Source organism: Rhinoraja longicauda, chromosome 17 (assembly GCF_053455715.1).
Source record: "Rhinoraja longicauda isolate Sanriku21f chromosome 17, sRhiLon1.1, whole genome shotgun sequence".
Classification (NCBI taxonomy): domain Eukaryota; kingdom Metazoa; phylum Chordata; class Chondrichthyes; order Rajiformes; family Arhynchobatidae; genus Rhinoraja; species Rhinoraja longicauda.
In genome coordinates, this window is record NC_135969.1 from 28,896,556 (window position 1) to 28,922,943 (window position 26,388).

General features: G+C 42.9%; 1 protein-coding gene across 6 annotated transcripts in view; it reads right to left on the reverse strand.

The window, feature by feature from the left end:
• The window catches only part of LOC144601908 (metabotropic glutamate receptor 7-like), a 489,446-nt gene that overhangs the window by 157,239 nt on the left and 305,819 nt on the right, over positions 1 to 26,388 (reverse strand). For all 6 annotated transcript variants that reach the window (XM_078414451.1, XM_078414452.1, XM_078414455.1 and 3 more), the window contains one exon: positions 14,706 to 14,845. In XM_078414451.1, the coding sequence (XP_078270577.1) occupies positions 14,706 to 14,845 (140 nt within the window). The remainder of the gene's footprint in view (positions 1 to 14,705; positions 14,846 to 26,388) is intronic.

The following is a 26,388-nucleotide window of genomic DNA, read 5'->3' on the forward strand; positions in this document are numbered from 1 at the left end:
GGCGTATGCCTCAAACATACTGCCAGGGGTGGTAATGCAAGTATATGCAACAGTGGTGATTAAAATTCTTTAGGATAGGCACATGAATCTGCAGGAAATGGAGAGATATGACAGGTAGGGTTGCCAGCTTCCTCACTCCCAAATAAGGGACAAAGGAAGACGTCACCCCCCAGCGCCCCACGTGACCTCACCCAGCCAGCGGCCACGTGCTCCTGTTACACCAATGGCGGCCGCCCAGGCCGGGATGCCACACAACCTCCATTACGCGGCACCCGGGCCTACACTGTCCGGGACTGCTGCGGCCCCCGGGTAGAGTGTCTGGGCCTACAGTGTCCGGGCCTACAGTGCCGTCTGGGCCTACAGCACCGTCCGGGCCTACAGCATCGTCCGGGCCTAATACGGGACAAAGGCGATCCCGTACAGGACAAACCAATTTAGCCCAAAATACGGGATGCCCCGACTAATACGGGACAGTTGGCAACCGTACGTGCAGGCAGAGGCGATTAATTTATTTGGCATCATGTTCAGCACAGACATGGTGGTTCCTTTGTTGTACGGTTCTTTGTTCTATGTTCTATGTTCTAGGAATGGCTCATGCTGTTGAAGCTGTCACTTCCTGTTCATGGAGCTAATCAGTGTCACAAGTACCCTGGGCTCTGCTATTTTTAGCTGCATTGCTCCCTGTTCTCTAACGCTGCCAGGCACTCTCAGATATTGAACCCAGCAGCCTTGAAGTGTGCATCAATCTTGCCCATTGCCTGCAACCACCCTCTGGTTTCCAAGAAGAGCCAGATGTGGAAGAAGAAAATTAATTACTGCTGTCAAAATAAAGCCAACTGAACCACCGAAGATTCCACTAAATCTGAAGCTGCTGATGTATATCTCCTGTAATTGCTTCCCCAATGAACCACAACCTCCTCAGTACTAGCTCTTTGATTAATTACCAGGTTGATTACTAACCATCTCTTCTCATGTCTAATGCCTTCTCTCTGCTGACCTTCCTTCCTTGCAAGTCCTGCTTGCCAGTGCTGTCTCACGTAGACACTGCAGTCGTTGTGGTTGGTGTCAATGATAATGTTAAGGCCCATGTGGTTTGTCCACAGTATTACAGTGCATGCCCCTGACCCTACTACAACAGGGACTACCTGAACTTAAAGTAAGTGAGAAAGAAGATCTTGCTGCCTCAGTCTTAGACATGAGTGGCAAATTCTTGATGCTCTCTCTCAACTTGGCAATAGTTCACACACAAATATAGACACTGAGCAAGCAATTGCCAGGGGTAAAAATGAATACAACAAAATTAGGGCTTGCAAGTTCAAATTCTCTGGCTTCTTTTTAATTTATCATTTGAATTAGGGTTTGGCAATTCCGTTGGATCGCAAATACAATCATAAAGGAGGGGGGGTGGGGGAGGCCAGTCAGGTCGAAATCCTAATAAACCTTTTTTTCTTTCCAGTAAAGAGCAGGGCAGCACTGTGGAGCATTGGTAGAGCTGCTGCCCGACTGGGCCAGAGACCCAGGTTCGATCTGACTATGTGGAATCTGTCCATTCTCACTGTGATTGTGTGGGTTTTCACCCTGTGCTCCAGTTTCCTCCCACATCCCAAAGACAGGCAGGTTTGTAGGTTAATTGATTTCTATAAATTGCCCCGAATCTGAAGGATGTGAAACTGGGTAAACATAGAACCAGTGTGAGGGTGATCGATGGTCGGCATGGACTGAAGGGCCTGTTTCCACGGTGTATCTTGAAACTAAAATAAACACACATGGTGAAACCAGCCGCGTTGAAGCAGCTTCATACATCGATTCAGGATTAAATTAGGTTGGGATGGTGTACTGTAGTGGGGGTGGGGGAAAGAAGAAAGGGAGGGGGATATGGTTTATACAGCCAACCGATAAGGACAGAAAATTCCATGAATACAGATTAATGTGAAACCATTGCAGAATCCCTGCAGTATCCAGGTTTGACAGAATACTGCTGTTCAAGTATTCCTGTAGCATTTCTGGACGGTTTACGTATTTGCATTACGCTGCATACCTGTACCCTACTGTGGTGTACTTGCATTCAAGGCGTCTGTGCATTGCTTAGAAAGTGGCAGGAAGGACAAAACTGAATAACTGCCAACAAATCAATGCTACCTTTAATTCCATTCCATTCACCGTCGGATAGTTCATTGCCAGCGCAATGAACTACAGCGATGTGTAGCTTGAGAAGCAGAGTGTGGAAAGGGTGATGAATGGTGATATAGACAGCGACACTGGGCACATTCAATCACTCTGACAACAGGTCATATCAGAGTCCCACACTGACCACTGCCGCAGGGGAGCTCAAAGAATATTTGCCCTGGGACACATGATAGGAGCCGAGTGTGTAGGTGTGATTTATGAGTGGACACAAGCTGTTCAGAGCATGCAAAACAGATCAGCACACTTGCATAAAACCAATGGAGCAACACAACATCTAAATAAAACATGATTAAGATATTGATTCAGGTTTAAAAGCATGCAGTTCGTTATTTAGTTATGATTTTCACCGAGGATACTTACAAATATGCCTAGTTTAATCTGCTTTGTTGCAGCAGAGTAATTATAAAACACTTTCTAACAAGGTGTTCAACCAAAGGGAGAGCCATTCATGCCTAGTCCATTATTCATTCAGCTCGGAGATGATCTGTACCTCTATTTCATTTAGCTCAACATCCTTTGAAACCCATCTAACAAACATCACATTCTTATTCTTGAATTCGCCAGAAGATGCAGCATCGACAATCTTTCTTCAAAGAGAATTAAGGTTTTTCACCATCGATCGTGTGCAAGTGTTTTCTGACCTCATTTTATGAAGTGCTTAGGTAAGACGGAGGTGTAGTTAAGTTTATTTTAAATAGTTTCCCAGTACCTGGCCTGGTTAATCCTCATTGCATGCTAAACATATTCAGTCATTCACCATACAATCTTCAGCGGGATCTGGTCATCAGCACTCTTGTTTTCAATGCACACAATGATCTTCTCTCCCCACTGCCAGGCTTTCTCTTTACACTCCACTCAGCTGCATTTTCCTCCTCATTCTTGCTCAGTGGACAGCACAGTGGCTCAGTGATGGAGTTGCTGCACTTACAGAGCCAGAGATCCGGGATCGATCCTGACTACGGGGGTGCTGTCCGTGCGGAGTTTATACGGTCTCCCGGTGACCTGCGTGGGTTTCCTCCGGGATCTCCGGTTTCCTCCCACACTCCAAAGATATACAGGTTTGTAGGTTAATTGGCGTGGTATAATTGTAAATTGTCCCGAGTGTGTGTAGGATAGTATTTGAGAGCGCGTCGGTGCAGACCCAGTGGACCGAAGGGCCCGTTTCCATCCGCGCTATATCTCTTAAAGATATTAAGGAGCTCTTAAGGATAGCGGAGTCAGGGGGTATGGGGAGAAAGCAGGAACGGGGTACTGATTGAGAATGATCAGCCATGATCACATTGAATGGCGGTGCTGGCTCGAAGGGCCGAATGGCCCACTCCTGCACCTATTGTCTATTGTCTATTGTCTAAACTAAACGGTCTCTTTTTGAATCCCCTCTGTCCTGTTTTAGCCATAATCCCATCTGAAATTTAGAATTGCAAAATAGGGTTAACTATCACTGTATTTTCAGAGTACTGCCTACAGCAGACTGCTAACACAGTGGGAAATAAATCACCTGCGCTGCATCATATATTCTGGTAAACTGTCGGTAAAGGTATAATTGTGCCCTTCAGCGTGACAATGCGGATTCAGTCAAGAACACCACAGCTGCATCCTATCCTATGACAGGAGAATAATTCCAATAATTACAAAACGTCACAAGAAATAAACACAAATGGATCATTACAAATGAAACAATCACCCCTATAATAGAATTTTTAAAACAAATTCTGGGTTTTTTAAATGTGTTTAGCATTCAGCAAACTTTTGTTATAGCTTATTATATTAGCCCTGTGGTTCCCACTATGCCAGTAATGGTCTACTTTTCTGTTCAGTTACGTCCCATGGACTTATTACTTGCTTTGCATCATAATATTCTGCCTCTAAACATAGTCTCTCATGTAATCATAAACATTGCACAATGACCTCTCAAACCATCTTTTGATCCATATTCTTTTTTGCTCTGTCTAAACACCCACATGTTTAGACCGTAATGTTGTATCCTTATTGTTTTGATGTATTTATGCTTATTCTTAATTGTTAACTGTATGTTTGTGTTGTCATTTGTGAGCGGAGCACCAAGGCACATTCCTTGTATATGCACATACTTGGCCAATAAACTTATTCATTCATATGCAGATTCCTTTCTTAGTTTAGTTTAGTTTTGAGATACAGTGCAGAAACAGGCCCTTTGACCAACCTGGTCCGCGCCAACCAACGATCCCCGTAAACTAGCAACATCCTACACACTCGGGACCATTGTTAACTTTTACCGAAGCCAATTAACCTACAAACCTGTACATCTTTAAAGTGTGGGAGGAAACCAGAGCACCCAGAGAAAACCTATGCAGTCACGGGGAGAATGTGCAAACTCCGTACAGACAGGATCGACAGGATAGTCAGGATCGAACCAGAGTCTCTGGCGCTGTAAGGTGGCAAATCTACCACTCTATTCTTGTTTAAGAATGCACCTTAAACCTTCAGGGTGGCACAGTAGTAGAGCTACAGCCTCTTAGCACCAGAGACCAGGTTCAATCCTGACCAAGGGTGCTATCTGTTTGTACATTCTTCCTGTGATCGCCTGAGTTTTCTCCGCGTGTTCCGGTTTCCTCCCACATTCCAAAGGCGTAGAGTTTGTAGGTTGATTGGCTTTTGTAAATTGCCCCTAGTGTGTAGGATGTGAAAGTGGGATCACATGGAACTAGTGTGTGGGGTTTCAATGGTTTCGATGCTGTAACTCCAAACTAAACATAACTTGTTGAATATGCTGCCATGTAATTATCTATATTATTTGATTATTATTAAATACTGCAGTTTGGCGGGTTAAAAATATGATAACATTCCCTCGTCAGTACAATAAGTTTGATGAATGGCCTGATGATCAAAGCATTTCAAAAGTTAAATAGAAACAAAAGGGCTGTTTGATTTTACATGAGTTGTGCGGGCCCCTCCGCCAACGTTTATTAACCTTCCTCAATTGAACTCAAGAAAATTAAAGTGAGCCAAACCTTTGAGCAGGTGCAGTCTGTCTGCTCAGAGTACATACACCCAGAGTGAAAGAGGGGGCAATGGTCGCTGGTGAAAGGAAGGGAGTCAGAGGACTGTGTTTTGCTGCAATCATAATAATAACACTAACGCTGTCACTGCTCATTGTTACTACTAGGTGCTACCGTTATAAAAGGCACCAACCTCTGACGTCCAAACAGCCAATTAGACTTGGGAATGCAGACATTGCTGTCAAAGATGTTCCACTGATCCAGAGAGCTCTGCTGAAAGCCCTCAGTGTTGAGAGGACTGGTGAAAATCAGTTATGTGCTATTTCTGGTTGAAAGAGAGAAGCACAAACTCATGATGTTGAACTTGGGAGTTGTTTCGTTGAAGATAGACACAAAAAGCTGTAGCTCAGCGGGACAGGCAGCATCTCTGGAGAGAAGGAATGGGTGACGATTTGGGTCGAGACCTTTCTTGAGTCTGAAGAAGGGTCTCGACCCGAGACGTCACCCATTCCTTCTCTCCAGAGATGCTTCCTGTTCAGCTAAATTACTCCAGCTTTTTGTGTCTATCTTCAGTTGAAACCAACATCTGCAGTTCCTTCCGACACAGTTGTTTAGTTGAGTTTAGTTTAGAGATACAGCGCAGAAACAGGCCCGTCAGCGCACTGAGTCAGCATTGACCAGCAATCCCTGCACACTAACACTAACCTACACACACTCGGGATAATTAATTTTTTTAATCTAACCCAGTTAACCTACAAACCTGTATGTCTTTGGAGTGTGGGAGGAAACCGGAGCACCCGGAGAAAGCCCACGTAGGTCACGGGGAGAACGTACAAACTCCTTACAGACAGCACCTGTAGTCAGGATCGAACTCTGGTCTCTCTACCGCTGTAAGGCAGCAACTCCACCACTGTATAAGAAAATAACTGCAGATGCTGGTACAAATCGATTTATTCACAAAATGCTGGAGTAACTCAGCAGGTCAGGCAGCATCTCGGGAGAGAAGGAATGGGTGACGTTTCGGGTCGAGACCCTTCTTCACCAGTGTGCCGCACTGTTGAATAGGATGATACGTGATAGCCCGTCTCCGTCCATCCCTCTCCTCCACAGCTGCAGAAACCCTCATCCACGCCTTCATCACCTCCCGTCTGGACTACTGCAACAGCCTCCTCTATGGCGCACCCTCAAAAATCATCAATAAACTTCAATACATTCAAAACTCCGCTGCCCGTCTACTCACACACACCTCGATCCGTGACCATATCACCCCCGTCCTTTATAAACTCCACTGGCTCCCCATCCCCCAGAGAATCCAGTACAAAATCCTCCTCATAACCTACAAAGCCCTCCATAACCTGGCCCCATCCTACCTGACCGACCTCCTCCACAGGCACACTCCCACCTGCACCCTCCGCTCTGCCGCTGCCAATCTCCTATCCCCCCACATCCGGACTAAACTCAGATCCTGGGGGGACAGGGCTTTCTCCATCGCTGCTCCCACCCTATGGAACTCACTACCCCAAACCGTTAGAGACTCCCCCACACTCACCACATTCAAAACATCGCTGAAGTCTCACCTGTTCAGTACTGCCTTCAACCACTGGTCACCTCACCTACTGTCTCCTTTCTCTGTTCATTTATTTATTTACTTATTTATCTATTTATTAATTTCCCTATGTTCTCAAAATCTCTGTAAAGCGTCTTTGAGTATATGAAAAGCGCTATATAAATAAAATGTATTATTATTATTATTATTACTGAAGCAGACACTGGCAATAAAAAAATAATTTAAAGCTTGGAAGAAAAAAAAAAATTATGAAAATGTTATAAATGAAATAAAAATCATCTATTTTTATCCGCTTTCTATTTGTCTCTTTCATTTCACATTTTTAATCGCTTTAGTTCCCAATCATTATTTTGTTTCTCTACCTGATGACAGATGCAAATTTGTTTCATTCAGCTTTGGACTCTGAATTTCCAAGTGATCACACTTCATTCTTACTTCTAAGGAGCCTCTCTGTTGCTGACCTGCTCCTCGCTGTGGAGTTCACCACCCTGTAACCCCGACCAGGAGAATAGATCTCTCATCTGATAAAGGCACAAGTCCTATGGCCCTTGCATGCCGGCATGGGGGAACGGCCGTGAGGGTGGGGGAAGAACAACGGGCGACCAAGCGTGGAGGGGTGAGGGGTGAGGGGGGAAGAACAAAGGGGGTACTGGCACAAAGGGGAGAAATCTGTAACTTTGTAAGCACCCTTTAGGGGTGACTATTTGCATACCTTGCCAAGCATAGAGTCTCACTGTGACTTGTCATATGTGATAACAAAATTATTCTATTCTACTTTGAGAACCTACATTTCTGCATGCTGGTGTGGGTATTTCATTCTTGCTCTTCCCTTTATATCCAATTAACTAAAAACATATTTGAGTCCTTTTTAACAAAGGAGCCTCACCACAACTTTAATTTATTTATCTACCCTGACTGCTGTTTCATGCTTCGGACAATTTCAGTCTTTGAAAATACATTTAAACATATCTATACTTATTCTCCCCATGTTAAATTTATATTCTTTAGAATAGATTCACAAAGGTTAGATGTAGAATGGGGAGTAGCTGGACCTGTTCCTTGATATTCAAAACTTGCTGTCAGTTTACAATGCTATCAAGTTAAGGTTATTTTCCCAACAACATCTAACCCCTTCTATTTCTCCCAGAGGAAGAGATTCAAAGGATGCCCAGTATTCAATCATTCCCATGTAAAGCTAACAGTAAATGACAGCTACAGAAGGTCTTACAGCTCAATTTATATTCATCTTATATTGACTTGCATGTAGATGAGAAACCTTATGAGAAATCTTTGAGGCAGTAGGCACAAGATCCACAATCAAATTTCTCCTTTCTATCCCAGAGATTTTAGGACGGTTGCTGTTTGTTTGTTATTATCTCAGCTGGGATTAGTTAATGTCAAAAGTTGGAGATTGGAACTCACAGAATCCAGCAGCACAGATGATGGGTATACAGTCCATTGTGCCTCTGCCAATTTTGAAAAGGCAATCAACTTCATTCCACTTCTGTGCCCTTCCTCCATAGGCTTGGAATTATTTTACCCTTCAACTATTTGTCCAATATCTTTCTTCAAAGTCAGTATTCAATCTACTTCCACCAGCCTTTCACATAGCGCATTCCAGATTATAATAACTTGCTGGGAAAAGAATTGCTCATCTCGCTGCAGCGTTTTGGCCAATCACTCCAGTTGTGACCTTGATATTGACTCACCTGTCAATGAAAATAGTCTCCAAGAGTCTATCAAACCCTTTACATTTTAGATTACCTCTGTCAAAATCTTTTATTAACCTCTTGCAAGAGTGAGGAGAACAAGCAGTCTGAAGAATGAACCGGATTTGATAAGGGAACTCAAGGTAAAGGAGCCATTAGGAAGTAGTGACCATAATATGATGTTTTAATCTACAATTTGAGAGGGAGAAGGGAAAATCAGAAGTGTCAGTATTACAGTTGAGCAAAGGGGACTATGGAGGCATAAGGGAGGAGCTAGCCAAAATTGACCAGGAAGAGACCCTAGCAGGGAAGACGGTGGAACAACAATGGCAGGTATTTCTGGGAATAATTCAGAAGGTGCAGGATCAGTTCATTGCAAAGAGGAAGAAAGATTCTAAGGGGGAGTAAGCGGTGACCGTGGCTGACAAGGGAAGTCAAGGACAGTATAAAAATAAAAGAGAAGTATAACATAGCAAAGATGAGCAGGAAGCCAGAGGATTGGGCAACTATTAAAGAACAACAGAAGATAACTAAAAAGGCAATATGGGGAGAAAAGACGAGGTACGAAGGTAAGCTAGCCAAGAATATAAAGGATAGTAAAAGCTTCTTTGGGTATGTGAAGTGGAAAAATATAGTTAAGACAAATGTGGGTCATTTGAAGACAGAAGCAGGTGAATTTATTATGGGGAACAAGGAAATGGCAGACGAGTTGAACAGGTACTTTGGATCTGTCTTCACTAAGGAAGATACAAACAATAGCCCAGATGTACTAGTGACCAGAGGTCCAGGGGTGACAGAGGAACTGAAGGAAATTCACATTAGGTAGGAAATGGTGTTGGGTAGACTGATGAGACTGAAGGCCGATAAATCCCCAGGGCCTGATGGTCTGCATCCCAGGGTACTTAAGGAAGTGGCTCTAGAAATCGTGGACGCATTGGTGATCATTTTCCAATGTTCTCTAGATTCAGGATCAGTTCCTGTGGGTTGAAGGGTAGCTAATGTTATCCAACTTTTTAAGAAAGGAGGGAGACAGAAAACAGGGAATAATAGACCAGTTAGCCTGACATCGGTGGAGGGGAAGATGCTAGAGTCAATTATAAAAGATGAAATAGCGGAACATTTGGATAGCAGTAAAAGGATCGGTCTATTGGGGGAGTCCAGATCCAGGGGGTCACAGCTTAAGGATAAGGGGTAAGTCTTTTAGGACCGAGATGAGAAAACATTTCTTCACACAGAGAGTGGTGAGTCTGTGGAATTCTCTGCCACAGAAGGTAGTTGAGGCCAGTTCATTGGCTATATTTAAGAGGGAGTTAGATGTGGCCCTTGTGGCTAAAGGGATCAGAGGGTATGGAGAGAAGGCAGGTACGGGATATTGAGTTGGATGATCAGCCATGATCATATTGAATGGTGGTGCAGGCTCGAAGGGCCGAATGGCCTACTCCTGCACCTATTTTCTATGTTTCTATGTTTCTATGTCTGAGTCAGCGTGGATTTACGATGGGGAAATCATACTTGACTAATCTTCTGGAATTTTTTGAGGATGTAACTAGGAAAATAGACAAGGGAGAGCCAGTGGGTGTACTGTACCTGGACTTTCAGATAGCCTTTGATAAGGTCCCACATAGGAAATGAGTGGGCAAAATTAGAGCACATGGTATTGGGGGTAGGGTACTGACGTGGATAGAAAATTGGTTGGCAGACAGGAAACAAAAAGTATGGATTAACGGGTCCCTTTCAAAATGGCAGGCAATGACTAGTGGGGTACCGCAAGGCTCGGTGCTGGGACCACAGTTATTTACAATATACATTAATGACTGAGATGAAGCGATTAAAAGTAAACATTAGCAAATTTGCAGATGACACAAAGCTGGATGGCAGTGTGAACTGTGAGGAGGATGCTATGAGGATGCAGGGTGACTTGGACAGGTTGTGTGAGTGGGCAGATGCATAGCAGATGCAGTTTAATGTGGATAAATGTGAGGTTATCCACTTTGGTGGTAAGAGCAGGAAGGCAGATTATTATCTGAATGGTGTCAAGTTAGGAAAAGGAGAAGTACGACGAAATCTGGGTGTCCTAGTGCATCAGTCACTGAAAGTAAGCATGCAGGTACAGCAGGCAGTGAAGAAAGCTAATGGAATGTTGGCCTTCATAACAAGAGGAATTGAGTATCGGAGCAAAGAGGTCCTTCTGCGGTTGTACAGGGACCTAGTGAGACCACACCTGGAGTATTGTGTGCAGTTTTGGTCTCCAAATGTGAGGAAGGATATTCTTGCTATTGAGGGCGTGCAGCGTAGGTTTACTAGGTTAATTCCCGAAATAGTGGGACTGTCATATGTTGGAGCGACTGGGCTTGTATACACTGGAATTTAGAAAGATGAGAGGGGATCTTATTGAAACATATAAGATTATTAAGGGATTGGACATGCTAGAGGCAGGAAACATGTTCCTGATGTTGGTGGAGTCCAGAGCCTGGGGCCACCGTTTAGGAATAAGGAGTAGGCCATTTAGAACAGAGATCAGGAAAAACTTTTCCACTCAGAGTTGTGAATCTGTGGAATTCTCTACCTCAGAAGGCAGTGGAGGCCAATTCTCTGGATGCTTTCAAGAGAGAGTTAAATAGAGTTCTTAAAGATAGTGGAGTCAAGGGGTATGGGAAGAAGGCAGGAACGAGGTACTGATGTGGATGATCAGCCACGATCACAGTGAATGGCGGTGTTGGATCGAAGGGTCGAATGGCCTACTCCTGCACCTATTGTCTATTGTCTATATTGTCTATAAGTAGGGTCTCGTCCTGAAACGTCACCAAATTCCTTCTCTCCAGAGATGCTGCCTGTCCCGCTGAGCTACTCCAGCTTTTTGTGTCTATCTTTGGTTTAAACCAGCATCGGCCGTTCCTTCCTACACAATCCTAGTTTCACTTTTGTCTTCTTGGGACTCGAGTCCCTCTTTCTGTGTTACTGTTGTTGCTATATCCCGAGACCCCAAGATGTGGATTCCCAAATATGTGTACAACATTCCAGCTGAGATTCAAATGTTATTTTAGAAAAAGGATTAGCATGAGGTCCTAGCTTTTATGCTCCTTGGGGGCTAAATTGATTCGCAATGGGAAACTGGAACTAGACTCTAGAACTGTGATTAAGCCACACCTCTTATATCCAGCACAGGCTCTGCATGACATTTATGTTGACAGATGAGTTTAGTATCGAACCAGTAATAGCTACATGTCAGGTTGCCTTAGCAAAAGGCTATTTGGTCCAATTGTGGTATTGGCCAACACCAGTTTAAGCTGATTAAAGCTGATGGGGTGGCACGGTGGCACAGTGTTAGAGTTTCTGCCTTACAGCACCAGAGACCCACATTCAATCCTGACTACGGGCGCTGCCTGTACAGAATTTGTACGCTCTCCCTGCTGCCCTGTGGGTTTTCTCCAGTTTCCTCCATACTCTAAAGGCATACAGGGTTGAAGGTTAATTGGCTTTGGTGAAATTGTACATTCTCCTTTGTGTGTAGGATAGTGCTAGTGTACGGGGAGATCGCTAGTCGGTGAGGACTCGATGGACCGATGGGCCTGTTTCCGTGCTGTATTGCTAAAAGCCAATCTGCACCTCTTTAAAGGGTGGATCCAAACATTGGAAGTCATTATGGAGGTGATTGTACATTATGTCGAAATGGTACAATACAAGGAGATTTGATCGTCCACCTCTTTGCCAAGATGATCTGGGAAAGGACTCAAGGGTCCATGTTGAGGTTCTTCCCGAGCATCTAAGTAACAGCGAATTCTCTTTCCATGGGCCATTGTAAGGGATGCACACCAAGACAAACACCAACTGCTACTGGAAGGTCATCATTTTGGTGAAGGACGCACTTTGGTGTGACTGAAACTTTAGTTTGGTTAGTTTTAGTTCAGTTTATTGTCGCGTGTACCAAGGTTCAGTGAAAAGCATTTGTTGCGTGCAGACCAGCCGGCGGAAAGACAATACATGACCACAATCGAGCCATTGGTCTTGCAACAAGATGTCTGTCAGGAAATACTGCCAACTGACATATTCTAGTTGCAAGAGTACATGCTGAGGGGTGAACCTCATCATGGAGGTTCTGTTCAGAAGGACCAGTCTTGGAGGTTGCAGTCCTATCTAACAACTTATCAAAAGCTTTGTAAGTATTGCTGATAGAGGAAACCCAAATGGCATTGGTGCATTGTAGATAGAACAAATTAGTTTGATGATACAATGAATGTAAAGAAAGGTGTGTGCCTATTGTATTGTACCTCCAAATATATATTTATGAAAAAAAGTTTTGAAATTACAAAAACAATTTTAACCTGTAGGATGGTGTGTGGGAGAAATATCTTCTGTCTAGAATGCGCAGACAAGATAACCTTCAGAAAGGAACTGAACAGGCAGAGAAGAGAACTGCAAAGACAAATATTAGGAGAGCAACTTCGCACACGTTCGATAGTCAAGCAAGTATAGTCAAGGTCATTAAAAGCTGTAAATGCTGTAGCAGGTTATCAAGCTTATGCCATGCTGCATTTTAAGCTTTATAGTCACTATTATTCAAAAGTATTGGATAGTATTAATAAAGTCTGCATTGATCGGTTATTTTCAATGTTGAGAAGTGCTATATTAATCCAGATGCAGAGCTAATCTAAATTATAGTCAGTGTCTGTTATTTTAACTGTGCTATTTCGATGTATCTCTACAGTCTAAATCCTACAGTCAAGTAGGCACCTGTAAATTATATAATGGGGAACTTGTATAACTTAATGATGGTAATGTATATACATATATGTTTTGCTGAAGATCTTTTGTTAAAATGGTTTTTTTCTTACATGTACGGTGCTGAAATATGTTTAATCTTTCTCTACTTGTTGAGATATTCTAGTTTATTTATAGGAAGGGACAGACGAACCCTTTCAGTTGCTACGATTTAATTTTCCTCACAAAAGACCCTTTCATTCCATCAAATTAGAGTGGGAATAGCACCCAAATCAATGGACATCCTTGTGGATTTCTCTGTTTACTTGCAAGTCAAAGCTGAGAGAGCTGCCTTGTTAAATATCAGAATTCAGATAGAAATAGCACAGCCACAAGTATTTCCTGATTACAATAGTCTCCCATTTCCTCTGACAACCCCTTTTATTTTCTGAAACCACGCTGGCAATTATACACCGACCTCCAGGGCAATTTTCTTGTCGCTTGTGCTGGCCAGAAATTCAAATGCACATCATTAATCACATCAATTGTCATGAACACTCTCCCACACAAGCTTCTGCGATTTCTATATGCTAGGCTGGTACTCGTTAATGCGAGTGTCAAATTCAGGCTACTTCTGGCTAGAAAGCTTGGAACTTCCCCCAAATAGTTCAAAATTAATTATTGTTTTAATCCAGGCACATGATACATTGGCTGCTTTGTTATTCCTGCGATATTTTGATGTCTGCATCTGTTTAGTCAAACTTCTGGCGAGGGCCAGCGAGATTGCTTGGCAGTACATGCGCTTTCCTTTTGGGAGGCAGCTTGTCACCTTGGACTTTTCAGCAATTATTTAACTCCAGTTAGTGTTGCACAGTTAAACCCAAGTGAACTCTATAGTAAGTGTTACATCAATATATCCCGCCATTGCCACCAAAGTGGTTTGCAGTTTAAACCTGTAGAGAATTGAATTCCATTATCACCACAAGCAGGAGAATCTGGGCAATCATGCCTTGAAGCCAGCAGCTTTTCTTGCTCTGAAGAAGGATCCCAATCCGTGTTCACCTGTCCATGGTCTCCAGAGATGCTGCCTGACCCGCTGAGTTACTCCAGAACTTTGTATCTTTTTGTGAATTAACCATCAAGTCCAGTTCCTTGTTTCCACAATCATCCTTTCCAATTTGTTTCAGTTTGCAGCAAGGCCATTAATCTGCAGCATTAAAGATAGACACAAAATGCTGCAGTAACTCAGTGGGACAGGCAGCATCTCTGGAGAGAAGGAATGGGTGACGACTTGGGTCGAGACCCTTCTTCAGTCTGAAGGGTGGGGGGGATGGGGGGGGTGGGGGGGTGGGGGGGAGGTGGGGGGGGGTGGGGGGGAGGTGGGGGGGAGGGGGGTTGGGGGAGGAGGGGGGGGGGGGGAAGCATGGGCCAAAATATTAATGCCACAGTACCCCAGCTAACTGCCATGTTACCTTCAAGTAAGATGTCCCCTTGGGAGAAACATATTGGTTTTACCAGCTGCACAATGTTCCATGGCTGTTAATAGTCCAGCAGGGTGGGACTTACATTGAGATACAGTTGCTCTGTCCACTGCCCAATGAGGCGGTAGGCCCAGGTATTGTTAGCAATGAGCTGATACTGGAAGATATCATAACGGCCGGGAGGATCACCTTTATCATTGAACATCACGGGGTTTCCAGCACTACCTGAGAAGGAAAAAGAACCACCAATGTAACTGATTGGAGATTTAACGACGCAGGCAAACAGAGAGAGAAATTCTGCAAGTGTCACAAATAAATTCCAATCATTCCGTCTGATTAATTAACAAAGTCTTCAATGGACTGCTTCAAGGAATAATTGATTGTACCAAGCTTAATAGAAAACTGTTGCACGGCACTGAGTATTAGAATGCACCCACGGTGTGGTCTTTAGGAAGAACTAAGCCAGGGAATTAAGCCACTAAATATTGTTTTTTTCTTCGCACAGTATTGCTCCATCTGTCTGTGAGAGATATTGTCCTTGGAGGCCAGACTCAGCTGGGAAATCGTGACTTGCATCCAAAACCCGCTTCCCTTCACATTATGCACCTTTTTTTAGCAAAAAGGGATTGTTGTACCAGATAATGAAAAGAATTTATTCACCTTGGCATTTCTTTCATATACTTGGACCTTTCACCTCCAAGGAAATATATTGCACTTCATCTCAAAAATAACTGCTGTTGTTTGTAGAAATTATATTAAAACTTACTTTGAGTCTTATTATTTAATCTTCTAATTGTGTTATAGTGCAGCAACTGTTAACTAACAGCTTGTTACAGGAACATCCTGAACTGACATCCACACTAGCTAGGCATCAATAAACCACATTAAAATAAATCAATGAGCTGGCATTTCTGCAACTCCATTAACACTCTTAAGAAGTGAAAATGATAGCTCTTTAAACAACTTTAAAAGCTAGCCATCAATGGAAACGCGGCAGCCAATCTGCGCACAGCAGAATGACTTTAAAAAAAATAACATTTTGCTTGCAGAGGAGACCATGGCCAGGAGAACGTACAGGCACTTGTGGCTGAGAACTTTGTTTGGAAAGTTCCTGAAGTTCTCCACCTTCCCCTCTAAGATACTTTTTAAAACCAAAAGAAGGTAGATAAAAAAATGCTGGAGTAACTCAGTGGGCCAGGCAGCATCTCAGGAGAGAAGGAATTGGTGACGTTTCGGGTCGAGGCCCTTCTTCAGACTGACGTCAGGGGAGGGGGCAGGACAAAGATAGGATGTAGTAGGGGACAGGAAGACTAGAGGGAGAACTGGGAAGGGGGAGGGGATAGAGAGCGAAAGAGGAACTATCTGAAGTTAGAGAAGTCAACGTTCATACCGCTGGGCTGTAAACGGCCCAAGCGAAATATGAGATGCGTTCCTCCAATTTGTGCTGGGCCTCACTCTGACAATGGAGGAGGCCCGGGACAGAGAGATCAGATTGGGAATGGGATGGGGATTTGAAGTGCTGAGCCACCGGGAGATCAGGTTGGTTGAGACGGACTGAGCGGAGGTGTTGAGCGAAACGATGGGCGAGCCTGTGCTTGGTCTCGCCTATGTAGAGAAATTGACATCTGGAACAGCGGATACAATAGATGCGGGAGGAGGTGCAGGCGAACCTCTGCCTCACCTGGAAAGACTGCCTCACCTGGAAAGACTGTGTACGCCTGGAACAGGGATTGTTTGTCATACCCTACAAAGAGGCAGGCATAGCTAGGGCCCATGCGAGTGCCCACAGCTACGCCTCAGATTTGGAGGAAGTGGGAGGAGTCAAAGCAGAAGTTGTTGAGTGTAAGAACAAGCTCTGTTAGGCAGAGAAGTGTATTGGTAAATGGAGATTGGCGGTCGAGGAGGAAACGGAGGGCTTCAAGACTATCCTGGTGGTAGATGGAGGTGTAGAGTGACTGGACATCCATAGCAAATATGAGGGAGTGGGGGCCTGGAAAATGGAAGTTATTGAGATGCAGAGCATGTGAGGTGTCTTGGACATAGGTAGGGATTGGACCAGGAGGGATAGGATGGAGTCGAGGTAGGTGGAAATTAATTTGGTCTTAAAACCTACCTTTCACTTGTCCTACTGTTTGTGGCTTTCTGTCAACCTTGGGATATTTTATCAGATGGAAGTGGTTAAATTGATTTTGTTTCTTTGCAATGTCACAGAAAGCAGCCATGTGGTTTGTTGAGCCATCACCATCAGTCAAATTCCCTCTCTCTTTATTTTCCTGTGCTCTGCAACTAATGCTATCCCATATGTGCCATCATGTCCTTAATCCTGCAAAGGCAGCTAATTAATCTTCCAGCATTTCCTTTATTGTGAGTGGAAACCCACACCCAAAATCCGCACAGACCATATCCAAGATCAAGATCAAACCTGGGTCCCTGGAGCTGAGGCAGCAGCACTAACTGCTGCACCACCATTGCGGCCATTTTATTACGCAAGTCTCGTGGAACAGAATAGAATGGGAGAAGAAAGAGTAAAGTGAAGGGTATGTGGAGGAAGCAAGCATTGTGCAGAGAGATGCAGCCAAGGCCTGATCCCTTCTGGATAAGAAGTGGGAGAGTCTAGAACCAGAGGGCACAGCCTCAGAATAAAAGGACATACCTTTAGAAAGGAGACGAGGAGGGATTTCTTTAGTCAGAGGGGGGTAAATCTGTGGAATTCATTACTACGCATGCTGTGAAGGCCGTCTTTGGGTATTTTTAAAGCGGAGATTGACAGATTCTTGACCAGTGAGTGTGTCAAAGGTTGTGGGGAGAAGGCAGGAGAATGGGGTTGAGAGGGAAAGACAGATCAGCCATGATGGAATGGCAGGGTAGACTCGATGGGCTGAAAGGCCTAATTCTGCTCCAATGATTTATGAACTTATGAAGAAGTCTGAATCAGACAACTGGACGACCACTTGTTATATCACAGATAGTCTGCTGCAGGTAATGAGATCATTTTTCTTGATGCAAGTGTTCTGTGGTTGGTAAAGGTTAAAATCGCATCCAATTCGAATTCACATACGAGATGGGAGGCCATTCAGACCATTGAGTCTATGCCAGCTCTCACAGGAATCCCACCAGTCCTATCACCTCCACTTAATTCCCTTTAACCCTTTCTCTCAAACATGGCCATTGACAACGAGATCACCCACTAGCCACCGCCACTGGGGGTGATTCACAGTAGCTCATTACTCTACAAGCAACAAGTCATTGGGATGCTGGAGCAAACTGGAGCAGATTCAGACTCTCAGCTTCTGAATCTGGTGATCTTGCAAAAATGAGAGGCCAAAGATCATGTGCAGTTATTTACCCCTCAGTGCATCAAGTGCTTTACGGCCAATGGAATACCTTTGTGCCGTGGTTGCATTTGCAGGGAAAGTGACAATTTGTGATCAGTGATGCCACATCAAAGCTACAAAATAAAAGACCAGATAATGTGCTTGAATTATTTTGAACAATGTGGTTGTGATTTGACTACACCTTTGTAATTGTATCAGAAGTGCTCAGATATTGACATTGGCACTTGCAGTCTAATTTAATTCAGTTGATTATTGTCACATGCACTGAGGTAGAGTGAAAAGCTTTTGTTTGCGTGCTATCCAGGCAGAGAAAAGACTACATATGAATAGAATCAAGCCGTCCACAGTGCACAGATAAAGGGAACAACAATCAGTACAGGATACATGGAATGGAATGGAATATTGTATTGTCACATGTGACAAGGCACAGTGAAATACAACATTGGAGTGCGATAAAGTCTGATTAAAGATGGATCAAAGGTCTCCAATGAGTTAGATGGGATGTCAGGATCGCACATTAGCTGATGAGAGGACCCTCAGTAGATATACAATAAACACTCTTATCACAATTTGCAGTCCCTTAAACATATCTCTAAAAAGCCAAACTCTCATCAACGCCATCAGATAATATGATATTTGAGTGATATGACCCTATTTTTATAGCAGTAAGAATTGTGGCAGACTCTGACAAAACTATTTGTGTAATAGTCTTCTGTCCAAACTCTTTCTTAACAAGAACTGGAAAAAAGACGACAAAAATATTGATCATTTCTGTCTCAAAAAGATATTAAAACAAGAAATGTCTCATCGCCTTTTCTTGGCTTGAGATTAGATACCATCTTGAGAATCAAATGACTTAACAGGTTTGATAAGAAATTTATTCTGATCCAAACATAACTGGGCCCAAAGAAAGTAAACCTTAAATTTTAATTTCTTTATGACATTATCTTCTTTTAATATGGTAATGCATACAAGAAATGGAGTGTAGGTGTAATAGGGAGACCGATCAAACAACAGAGAAATTTAAGGAGCTCTTTCAGTGTGTGTGTCCTGAAGTACTAGTTGATAATTATCGCAGTACTGAGCGAACTACATTCAGGGAACTTTCCTGTCAGCTGTCAGACTGGGGAAAGAGTGCCCAAGAGAGGGAGGGAATAGATGGCAGTTCGGAGCTGGTGTATGCTAAACTAAAAATGCTTTGCACATTGCAGATAAAGATGACACCAATCCAGATCAAACAGCCTGACTTCTGATTTCCAGCAATCCAGTTAAGAGTGCCTTGATTCTAGTTATTCTTAGTATCCTTCTAAAACTGGTACCCAGCAAACAGAAAAGACATTATGACAGAAATGACAGAAAAACAACCATGGTTATGGAGTGGGCTCTTAAAACAAACTAGATTAGGGAGATAATTCTGGACCTTAAGGCCCAAATGTTTCTACACACTTGTTTTTGTATACACGATAAATTATTTTCTGTTGTACTTTTTACATTAGACAGTAACAGCACAATGCAAACGACCTAAAAGAAACACATATGTTATGTTTAAGTTTTAGAGCAACATTGTGGGTTGGTTAAGCAGTTTTCATTTGACAAAGTACTGTCACAGAAATAGACTGTTCCCTTCAGTGACTTGATGGGCTGTCCATTTTACGATACGATACGATACGATATAACTTTATTTACCCCAGGAGGGAAATTAGTCTGTCAACAGTTATAAAACACAACAAGATACATGAAACATAAAATTAAAATGACGAGTGGAAAGTCCAGGATTGGGGATGTGCAAAGATTGGGGAGGGGAGGGTGTGGGGGGTCAGTATACCCCACGACAGAAGGGGGAGGGGTTGTACAGTACAGTTTGATAGCCAAAGGGAAAAGGGATCTCCTGTGGCGTTCTGTGCTGCATCTTGGTGGAACCAGTCTGTTGCTGAAGGTGCTCCTCAGGTTGACCAGTATGTCATAGACAATAGACAATAGACAATAGGTGCAGGAGTAGGCCATTCAGCCCTTCGAGCCAGCACCGCCATTCAATGCGATCATGGCTGATCACTCTCAATCAGTACCCCGTTCCTGCCTTCTCCCCATACCCCCTCACTCCGCTATCCTTAAGAGCTCTATCCAGCTCTCTCTTGAAAGCATCCAACGAACTGGCCTCCACTGCCTTCTGAGGCAGAGAATTCCACACCTTCACCACTCTCTGACTGAAAAAGTTCTTCCTCATCTCCGTTCTAAATGGCCTACCCCTTATTCTTAAACTGTGGCCCCTTGTTCTGGAGGGGGTGAGCTGTATTGTCCATGATGCTGCGTAGATTAACAGTGTAGATTGACCATGGAATGATAAGCACTGTACCCACTACAGCGCAGATCTATAGATCGCTCCATCTACCTGGAAATAAGGCTGGAAAGTGGAGAAGGAACTACGTAGGAAGAAAGTAAGCCAGCCAGGGGAAATGCAAATAATTAGATCACTGTAAAGTGCTGAATTGCATAAATGATTGAATAGTGCAATATTTAACTGAACATATGATTAATGTCAAGGCTTGTTCGACTTTAAAGGGGACAGATATGATTAAATTAATGAATCTGCAAAGCAATTACCTTCCCTCAAAAAAGGTTACTTAATATTCTGCAGGTACATTGGAACAGAAATTAAACTACTCAAATTAATGATTCAAAAATGGCATTATTAAGTTTAATATCTATGCAGTAAAGCTGCAGAAAGCAGGTTAATGTTTCCAATATAACATATAACAAGCAATATACGGGAGATGCTGGGAATATGGAATAACAACAGAAAATGCTCGAAAGTCTCAGCTGGTCAGACAGCAACTGTACAGAGAGAAGAAAAGGTGTCTCATCTTTCAGCATGACGGCTTACTATCACAGCTGCTACCTGGTCCATTGGATGTTTTAAATTTCATTCCATGAACAATTCTCCTCATCAGCAACTCTTCCTATCATTTCATCTCCTAAATCTCTGCAATTATTTTACCTAACCCCAAAAGTAAGAAACTATAATGTAAATCCATTCAACCTCACACCTTTGCTTTACAGCCACAGTCCCAGCAGTACAAGAACTATCAACTACCAATTTCCCTCCGGGGATAAATAAAGTTTTATCGTAACATATCGTATCATACTCTATGCAGTACTTGATAATCTTCGTCTGCACTTATTTCCCGATCCTTTAAACTTGCTCCTAATCAAATATTTATCCAGCTCCTTTGAAAAATAGTCGATCAATATGACATTAACTTGAGTTGCCTCTCGTCTACTTCGTGTATTCCTTGTTCTAAAGAGAGAAAAGATTCTAATATAATGTGGCCTTTTGAGGCTAGTTAAATTTGAACTTCCAGTTCTGCATTGGCTAGGTTATGTTGCCACTCTGTCTGTTCTTTTCAGCATTTCCGGCATTTTTTAATTAAAGGGAGTTGGGATACATCATTTTTCCAGTGTGCTCGTTCCCATGAAGAAAAATGTTGTTCATTACTTTGATAAGAAATGTTTTAAATTAAGTCAGCATCTTCCCTGGGTTTCTGTGATTCTGCCGACAGTTGCAGCTGTCTAGACAAGTACCTCAAAGGGGAGAATGCGCTAAGTGCTAAATTTACCTGTCATGGTGCCAATTTTGTCAAGAGAAACAGAATAATTCCTGATAAGGTCAAGAACATGAAGCAAGTGCTGCTAAGAAACATACCCATGAGGGGATGTACCTCGAAGGCTAACCTTTTACTTCCCCTCATTGAACCATACCTGGCTCACAGCATGTCAAAGTTTAACCTGAACGCTTGTTATTTTTTTGCTCGCCTCCCTGACTACATCTTCTTGTGGAATGTCACCTTTCCAGTAGATATTGGAAGGAGGGAAGGTAATCCTTATCTTCTGGTCACGGGGCATGGTTTTACAGGTTGATTTCCATTGAAATGTGTGTCTCAATGAGTTCCAATCAAGTCATTCAAGCCCAAAAAGTAAATTGCTAAAAGTCCCTTCACGAGACCTTGTTGGATGTTTTAGTTTAGTTCAGCATGGAAACAGGCCCTTCGGCCCACCGAGTCCACACCGACCAGCAATCCCCACAAAGTAACACTACCCTACAGACACTAGTGACAGTTTATTACATTTACACCAAGCCAATTAACCTACAAACATGTACGTCTTTGGAGTGTGGGAGGAAACTAAAGATCTAGGAGAAAACCCACACAGTCACGGGGAGAACATACAAACTCCATACAGACAAGCACCTGCGGTCAGGATTGAACACGTGGTAAGGCAGTAGCTATACCACTACGCCACCATTTGAATTGACATTAGTTCCCACTTCAATGGCCACAGTAGGACTGTCAAAGCACTGAAAGTCGACCTGACTATTGATCTTGCCATCACCTTGCATCACTGTACCTGCCAATGAAAGGATAGGCACAAGAGGGAAAAGACACTCCTCCCACACAATCTACTTCTTTCTCATCATTAAATCTCTCCGAAACAGAGATGAGCCATTGGCCTCTGCATTTATAACTGATGTGATAAATTCCACATGGATTCCAAATAGAACATGCACATACCACTCTGCATTTTGATAGAATATCATCGTCGAACAAATATGTTTCTGCTCCCTGCTGCACTGCTTCTGCCTAGCCTGTTGACAGGTTACAGCATCTTCTGCTGTTATTTCAAATCTCCAAAAATTGCAGTACTCCACTTGTTATATAAATTGCATTAGGAACATAATCTACATTGTCCTTGCCACATTGCTATCACCTCGAGTATCCTTCAACAGAAATTGCCAGCTAAAATGCGCTGGAGAAAGTCCAATTTCCTGAATTCACTGGGGGAGATATTGCTCCAACAAGAGTTGACTCTTTTGTTCCTCAAATTAGCAATTTTGATTAATTAGTTGAAGATTTCCGTGCTTCGTTGTTTACATGACAACAGTTGCATCTGAATCAGCAGAATGTAAACAACATGCTTTGATCTACAACCAGATGTCACTCCTCTAATCCAGTATTATCTCATCAAGGTATTAAGTGCGTGGATGAAAGATGAATGCATGAGTGTCAGTGTTTAGTTGGTAATGCGATGATCAAAGTAATCAAAGAAGAAAGTTTAGAGGAGAGGCAATGCATGGCAGGTGATAGATAGACAAAGGTGAGGTGGGGAGGTGGGGAGGGGGGGGGGGGGGAGAGATAATTGTCAGATGGTTGGAACAAAAGCCAGAGATTAAAACCAAATGTGTGAAACATCAGCCATTTGAAAGTTGTGAAACGTGAAGCCAGAGGAAGATATGTGGATGGAGGTAAAGGAGAGAAATAGGTGCGAGTCCAGGTGGGGCACAGGGAGGATAATGGGGGAAATAAAGTGAAGGGGGGCTTGTCGGGGTTATCTAAGCCCTGGGGGGGGGGGGGGGGGGCACTGAGAATGTTGTGGCAATAACTTGTTATGCTTATCTCTGTTCCTTCTGCAATTTTCCAATCAAAGAAGAACAAATTTGAACTACCAGACCCGAGCGTGTCATTTCAACAAGTTCTTCATCACAAATCAGAGCATCTAATATTCAATTAATAATAATAAATAACATATGCATCAGTCATTTGGAAATTTGCGTGCCTTTTATATCAGGACCTAAATCGGACTGGCATTCAGCTGGTGTCCAAACTGAAAAACTACTTTTCTTTGGAGTAAGGTTGGGACCCAACCTCAGAATAACATATATTTTGTTAATTACTAAAATCAGAAGTGTTGGTAAATGCAGATTCAAGGACTGTTGAAGGTGTCATAATGGGTTGTGATAGAATGCCATGCATTTGACGATTAGTCTTTCTGTTTAATAAATAATTGATGGAGCCTTTTCAAGGTGACCTCATCATCAATGGTCACAACAGCGTGGTTGCTTCCAGGTGGTTACTTTTAGCAGTCTCCATGACAGTGACAGTGTTTGTATAACAGGTCTCCTGAACCCATGCTGTTCTCCTGATTTTTCTCTCAACAATAAGGAAAAGGTTATGTGGTGCCTTACTGGCCTTTACCTTCACTGTAGGTGGCACCCTGAAGTAAAAGGTGAGAACAAGGTCTGGAAAATGTCGAAGACACGATTATAGAGACAAAAACGTTCAGGAAAAAGAAAGACTTAAAATCAAGTGAGTTCATTGAGAAATTTAGCCTTCAGGTGTAGAGTTCATTTGAATAAAAAGTTCCAATCTCTAAAATTGGATTTATTTCCATTTCTGAATTAATAAATCCTTGCCGGCAGTGCAGTCTCCATTATGTGTGTGTCAGTCATTGCCATTCCTTTTTTTAATGTCTTTATGTTCATGGGACAATGGTTTGTAGCTGCCACCTTAATGCTCCTCAGACGGATATTGGTCTCCTATTTTTAACATCATCTCAGATCCAAAGTCCAGATTTGCCCTAACTGTATTTACTATTCACAGTTATCCAGTGCATAATATGTGTCAGAAGAACATAAGAAAGAGAAGCAGCGCATCAGGTAACAAAATCTTCCACTTGAGTTTGAGTTTAGTTTATTGTCACATGTACCGAGCGAGGACAGTGAAAAGCTTTTGTTATGCCCTAACCAGTCAGAAGAAAGACAATGATTACAATCGAGCCATCCACAATGTACAGCCACATGATAATGGGAATAACGTTTAGTGAAAACTTATCCAACCACTTCGCAATGTCTACTGTTTTAAGACATACGAGAGGTGACCAAGACTGAAATGGCATTTACTGTGGTATTGTTACTCATTAGATCAGTGCTTCGTAAACTGGTGAATGGTTCACCCAAGGGTGAAGGAAATTATTTTGGGGGTGAATGAAACTAGAGGGGTGAATGAAGGGTGAATGACTTAATTTATTCAGATATTTATATATTTCTTTTCATACAAAAAAGGCATTGCCGTTAAAGTGGTTAGTAAGCTCTTATTGGTTTTAATGGCAGTGGAGCTGGAAATTTGACTTTTTTCCTCTCTACCTATGGTTTTCTAATTTCAAAGTAGCAGGATATTACCCGAATTTACTGTAATATAACCTTTTAGGGAAGACCAGACGAGCTAGTGGGATCATAAATTTATAAATGGCAACACTGGAGGATCGCCATAGGGAACTGTTGAACTGTAACTTTACTTTGTGTTTCCAATTTAGCTACTTTTCTGCTAGAGCTAGAATTCTATATATATTTACTATACAATCTACCAGCACGTATTTGCATCAAGGAACATGAATTCTCGCTATATTAAGAAGATTTGAGCCCCGTTTTTAGGCAATCTAAAGTTAGATTGTGCCATTTTCTTGTAGTGATAATCTGCATTTTCTATTCTAGCGACTTCAGTATTTTGCGAGTTTGATTTGCAGATTAAGACACTATGTCTTTGTTGAAGTACCTAAAGAAATCAGCTCCAGAGGAAGAGTGTGCAGGAGGAAGTAGTTCAGAAGTAGGCAGAAAGGAAAGCTCTACAGCGGGTAGTCCATAGAGCTCAGAGGGCCATCGGAACACAGCTACCAGACTTGGAGGGCATCTACAACACACGATGCCTCAGAAAAGCCACCAGCATCCACAAAGACTCTTCATACCCCTGCAACAGTCTGTTCGAACTCCTTCCATCGGGCAGACGATACAGGGCCTTCTACGCCCGCACCTCCAGACTCAGGAACAGCTTCATCCCCAGGGCCATAGCTGCTATGAACCGGTCCTGCTGAGCCGGATGGCCACAACGCATAGATCAACTTGCACTTTACCCTGTCTAAAACTGTTACAATTGTTTCGTTTTGTTGGGTTGCTGTTGTCGAAATTACTTAAATTATTGCATCGTATGGGAGGCGCATTCCCAATCTCGTTGTACCCCTGGGTACAATGACAATAAAGATATATTGTATTGTATTGTATTTCTGAAAGAAAGGGAAACGATCAGGACTCGGGAGGAGGTATGTTCAGGAGACAAGTCACTTGTGAAGGGTGACAAGGAAACTGAGGATAACGAACTTAAAAATCCAGTTACGTATGTTACAAATGATGACTCTGTTAATGATAAGGGCATGGAAAAACTTAATCTCAAGAGAAAATACCAGGCCCAAAGTACCCTCTCCTCAAAACTCAAGAAAAGAAAGTGGGATGAAGAAAACATCAAGTAGGGCTTTTTCCTTTCCCAAGATGAACTAACAAGCCCTACTCCCTCAACTCAGTGCATGTTTTGCAGTGTAAAATATAGCACCCAGTGCCTGGCCCCTTCGAAATTACGGACTCCTTTAATAAAAAGCATAGCAATCATCAAAACAAGTCCATACAGTTTTTCAAAAACGCTCGTGAGTATTTGTGGAAGCAGCAGAATTTCTTCCAGTCGATGTGTAGACCGAGAGCAAGCAAGATTATGAGGAATCCCTGCCACCCCAGCAACTGACTGTTCCAGATGCTACGGTCAGGCAAGCGCCTCCGCT